Source organism: Nanorana parkeri, unplaced genomic scaffold (assembly GCF_000935625.1).
Source record: "Nanorana parkeri isolate BGI_ZX_2015 unplaced genomic scaffold, ASM93562v1 scaffold1147, whole genome shotgun sequence".
NCBI classification, from domain to species: Eukaryota; Metazoa; Chordata; class Amphibia; order Anura; family Dicroglossidae; genus Nanorana; species Nanorana parkeri.
Genome location: NW_017307415.1, coordinates 327,492 through 332,847, shown reverse-complemented (window position 1 = coordinate 332,847; position 5,356 = coordinate 327,492). Strand labels below are relative to the sequence as shown.

General features: G+C 45.3%; 1 protein-coding gene across 1 annotated transcript in view; it reads left to right on the top strand.

The window, feature by feature from the left end:
* Positions 1-325: 325 nt before the first annotated feature.
* The window catches only part of LOC108796667 (transcription cofactor HES-6-like), an 11,616-nt gene continuing 6,585 nt past the window's right edge, over positions 326-5,356 (top strand). The window contains exon 1 of the mRNA XM_018568163.1: positions 326-435. Coding sequence (XP_018423665.1) covers positions 379-435 — 57 coding nt within the window. The 5' untranslated portion in view covers positions 326-378. The remainder of the gene's footprint in view (positions 436-5,356) is intronic.

Sequence of the window (5,356 nt, the reverse complement as noted above, 5' to 3'; positions counted from 1 at the left end):
ACTTCTCTGTCCTTCTTTAATGTTTCAGCACACTTTTCTGAATGGAAGCTGGGGCTTGACCTGAGCCTTCAGCTATCTCTTGTGTCATGGCACAGATACAGGGTTAGCGCATTCCTGGATGCGATGGGGTTACATTGTGGCACGGGTATTTTAAGGGGGTGGTGTGATCTTAACAAAAGCCCCCAATCTGGACATCTGTGCCTGGAATCTTTCAATAGAGAAGGAGAGAGAGCAATTCACATGCTAATAGGGGCTTGTATATAATGCTAGAGCGGGAAAGTGTTGAACAGGCACAGCAAAAAGAGCTCTGGCAGTTTGAGGATAGAGAGAGGCTCTGGGCAGCAGCCACTGCTGACATCTCAACACCTTCACCTCGCAATGTCTGCCGCAGCCAAGGACCCACTGAAACCATCCAGCGCCAAACAAGAAAGGAAGGTAAGAGAGGCTCCCCGCTGCTGGGTTATCATAATTCCCCATCCCAGATATCATCCAGAAGATGACATGTGCCACTGATTGATCATTTCTGCACTTAATGCTCAATTCACAGAGATAACACACCGGCTGGGATAAGATACTTATTTAACAAAGTGACAGGTATTTTTAGGTGAGATTGGAGAATTACCATCACATGCTAGAATAAAGATCCTTGTTCTTAAATGAAAGTTTTGTGAATTGAACTTCATGCATTGGCAGTAAAAAGGTCAGAGCAAACATGGCACGTCTCAGACTCCCGGAACATGATCATCATGAAGTGTATCCAGTAGCAGCTTATCTGACATTCGCTTTAAACAGAGTAGGGGGGAATTTACTAAGACTGGAGCAGCTGTGCACTGTAACCAATCAGCTTCTATCTTCCGTTTGTTCAGTTAATATGGAAGTATAGAGGAAAAAAATAAAAAATGCTGGGAGGTTGGGACATGCAAAGTCTCTTCTCCTGAAAAGATTCTTGCTCTCTCCCAGCAATGTTTTATTCTCTGTGTACATTGTGCAGAGCATGTGCTGTACAGTGTACACACTCGGCCCATTCAGCTGGGTGACATGGAGGATGTAACTCCTGTGCACATGCGCAGGAGTTACATCATCAATGGCAACTCAATGGTTGAATAGGACTTCCAAGAACCTGGAAGTGTCAGCAGCAGAGATGGCGGCTGCAGGGGGCAGTAAGTGTGCTGTACATACTTGCACATAAAGCAACAATGTCTGCTTTAAGCATTGAAAATAATAGATGGGAGCTGACTGGTTGTCATGCTCAGCTGCTCAAGATTCTGTCTGCTCCAGTCTTAGGGCCCATTAACATCGGAGCATTGCGTTGAGAAAAAGTAGCACATGCACTACTTTTTCCCCACCACAACACAACGCACAGTAATGTGGTACCGCATGTGGCACTGCAATGCACAGCTGCCAGGAGGTGCAGTGAGATGCTCTTCAAATGAATGGCAACTCAAGTCATCTAGTGCACAGTACCATGTGCTAGGTGTGTTGTGTGAGAGCGTGTGCTAAATGCATGGTGGCATGTGTGTGATTGGTGCAACGCTTTGGTGTGAATGGGCCCTTAGTAAATTCCCCTCAATGATGTGTCAGTGATGGGTCAGTACACATCCTTGCTGTTTGCAGGTTATCATATCTCCTTATGATACATTCACATATGTGGTTAAAAGAGAACTCTGGGCAAATAAAATCTTAACATCCGTGTTGGAATGTCCCTCGGTGTCCTCACATCCTATACACTGTATAGGATGTGATGACTCAAAGGACCTTAGACTGCTGGAGTGGAGGGGGAGACAGGCTGAAGGGACGGGTCTAAGAGCCGGCCAGGATCATGGGTAGGGTGAATATATCTTTGTTATTTTAGCTCCCTAGACAAAATGCACAGTTAACCCTTGCAGGGCAGGGGCAGACCCACTGCACCTGAGCTTATGGATTAAATGCAGAATGAAAAGTAATAGGGTATGACTAGAGATGTCCCGATACCATTTTTTCAAGACCAAGTACAAGTACTTTCCCTCAGGTACTCACTGATATCAATTACAGATACTTTTTCTTAAGGGGTCATGTGACATTTTTTTCTAAAACAATACAGACTAATGATTTGAGGGCAGTTTCTTTATAATTATGAAGAACTGTAACTCAATCCATGATTATTGAGCAATAGAAAATGGCAACCAGCAATAGAGTACTACAGATCCCATCAATCTATGATTATACAGCAATTATACAGGGCTGCGTTTGGGTCTCACCAGGGCTGCGTTTGGGTCTCACCAGGGCTGCGTTTGGGTCTCACCAGGGCTGCGTGTGAGTCTCACCAGGGCCGTGTTTGGGTCTCACTAGCGCTGCATGCAGATTTCCCTAGGGATGTGTGCAGGTGTCACCAGGGCTGCATGTGGGTCTCTCTGGGGCTGTACAGGTGGGTGCAGTGCTCTCCAGTGCTCTGCGGGCAGGTGCCGGGCTCTCCAATGCTCTGCGGGCCGGTCCCGTGCTCTTCAAGGCTGAATGGGTGGGTGCCAGGCTTGTGCCAGGCTCCAGGGCTGTAGGGGTGGGTGTGGGGCTGTCCAGTGCTGTGCCAGTCTCTGCAGGCGCCGGGAAGGAGGAGATATGGGGCCGGACTGGTGCTGTCAAAGAGAGCTCCCGCGAGGTTCCCAGCAGGCTGTCGGAGGTCTCCGGCAAACGCGGGACCTCAGGCAGCCGCTTTTATTATAAAAGTTAAAGGGCCAGTATCGGCCTTTAATATCATGGCATTTTCACGAGTACAAGTACCAGTGAAAATGCCCTGTGTCAGCCCCGAAATTAATACTAGCATTGGTATCAGGACATCCCTAGATATGACCTATGACCTGCCATCCGCTCTGCGCTGAACCCTGGCTTTCTGTAATTGTCTACTGTATGAATGCCCTACCACTCCTATTGGCTCATCTCACAGTCAGCGAAAGAATGGTATAAATGACATTGCAACTGCGATCAGTGAATTGTGGAGGCAATGCTCTGGCTCCTTATTTTCTTCCTCCCCTCCGTCTGTACCTTGTATGAACATTCAGCAACATCACGGGGGGGGAAAGAACGAATGGACTACAAGAGTAGTGATGTACAACCACTCTGAAGATATAAAAAATAACACCAGCCTGTGGCGATAAACCCCACGATTCAGGTAAGTGAAGGGGGCAGGATGTGGTTGGTGGGGTTTTGTGTTCTGACCATGTTTCATGTTATACCTTGTCGATGGGTGTAACCTGAAACATGATCAGAAAAGTAAACTTAACCTTTACTAATCACTTGACAAAATATGCTCATTACCAAAAAACAGAAGCAAGGGGATTTTTTTCATTTATTCCAGGATTCCAAAGGTATGGGATGATATTAGGGTTGCACAGATACCAAGTACAGTACTCGGTACAAGTACGAGTACATGTACAGATACTTTTGAGCTCCAAGACTAGACTAGAGAAAAATCCAAAAATTAGGAGGCAGCTTTCATTTGTAAGGAGCACACGAAGCTCCCGGGATTTGTACATCTCAGTTTTAATGTACGATTTTGTTTTTTATAAATATAAATAAAGTGATGCACAGATACCAGTTTTGCGAGTACGAGTACTGGTACTTGCTGAGTACTTACAAGTACGAGTACTGATACATTTTTGTTTATTGTCATGTGACAGTTTTTCTAAAACAATACAGACTAATGATTTCAGGACAGTGGTGGAGCGCCAGAGCCAGGTCCCAGGTGCAACCTCTGCAACCCTGGTAGTTCTCATGAAAATGCCAAGTATCAGCATTGGTACTCGAAAAGTATCTGTGCATCCCTAGATGATATGATTAGTGAAATGTGATCATGTAAAAAAGGCAAAACATTATTTAATGGCATATTCCAGGAATTTTCTAGAACACCCTAAAGATGGTTCTATGGTGCCCAGCAGTGTGACAGAACCCAGAAGAAAGCCACTGATACAAGTAGAGTGTCTTGAACATGCAACGTATACAGCTAATGTACTCTGGCAATTTATTTATGGACTTCAAAGACTTAGGGGTCTATTTATAAACAATTCACAGAGCCCTTCTCCCTGTGAATAGCTGTGAACATTGGTTTCAGGCAAAGAATGCCAAAAACAAATGTTCTTAATATAGTTTTTCCCGGTTCAAATCTAGTGTGTTGTAATAATACATTATGGCCCCTAGATGGAACTGAGGAGCATAGGAAAAAAAGTATTTCCAATTCTCATCGGCTCCATATAGGGTCCATTATGTATTATTACAACACACCACATTTGAAGTGGGAAAATATACACTATATTGCCACAAGTATTGGGACACCCCTCCAAATTATTGGATTCAGGTGTTCCAATCACCTCCATGGCCACAGCTGTATAAAACCAAGCACCTAGGCATGCAGACGCTTCTACAAACATTTGTGAAAGAATGGGTCGCTCTCAGGAGCTCAGTGAATTCAAGTGTGGTACCGTGATAGGTTGCCACCTGTACAATAAGTCCATCCATTAAATTTCCTTGCTACTAAATATTCCACGGTCACCTGTTAGTGCTATTATAACAAAGTGGAAGCAACTGGGAACAACAGTAACTCAGCCACGAAGTGGTAGGCCATGTAAAATGACCGAGCGGGGTCAGCGCCTGCTGAATTGCACAGTGCGCAGAAGTCGCCAACTGTCTGCAGAGTCAATAGCTATAGACCTCCAAACTTCGTGTGGCCTTCAGATTGCAGTGGTGTCGGATGCAGTGGTGTAAAGCACACCGCCACTGGACTCTAGAGAAGTGGAGACGTGTTCTCTGGAGTGACGAATCACGCTTCTCTGTCTGGCAATCCGATGGGCGTGTCTGGGTTTGCCGGTTGCCAGGAGAACGGTACTTGCCTGACTGCAGTGTGCCAAGTGTAAAATTTGGTGGAGGGGGGATTATGGTGTGGGGTTGTTTTTCAGGTCTTCTCGTCCAACATCAGTACCTGACCTCACAAATGCGCTTCTGGAAGAATGGTCAAACATTCCCATAGACACACTCCTGAACCTTGTGGACGCCTTCCCAGAAGAGTTGAAGATGTTATAGCTGCAAAGGGCGGAGCCAACTCAATATTGAACCCTACAGACTAATACTGGGATGCCATTAAAGTTCATGTGTGTGTAAAGGCCGGCATCCCAATACTTTTGGCAATATAGTGTATATTGAGAACATTTATTTTTGGCAAGCCTCACCCACAATGAATGTTTTAGTATATTCTCAGGGCAAAGGCCCTGTAAATTGTTGATAAATAGACCCCTTAGTATATAAACCAAAAGTGTAACCGTTTGGGCACTAAACTGTCTGTAACATATACATTCAATCTACTTTCTGCTTAATCTAATGGGGGGGGGGGGGG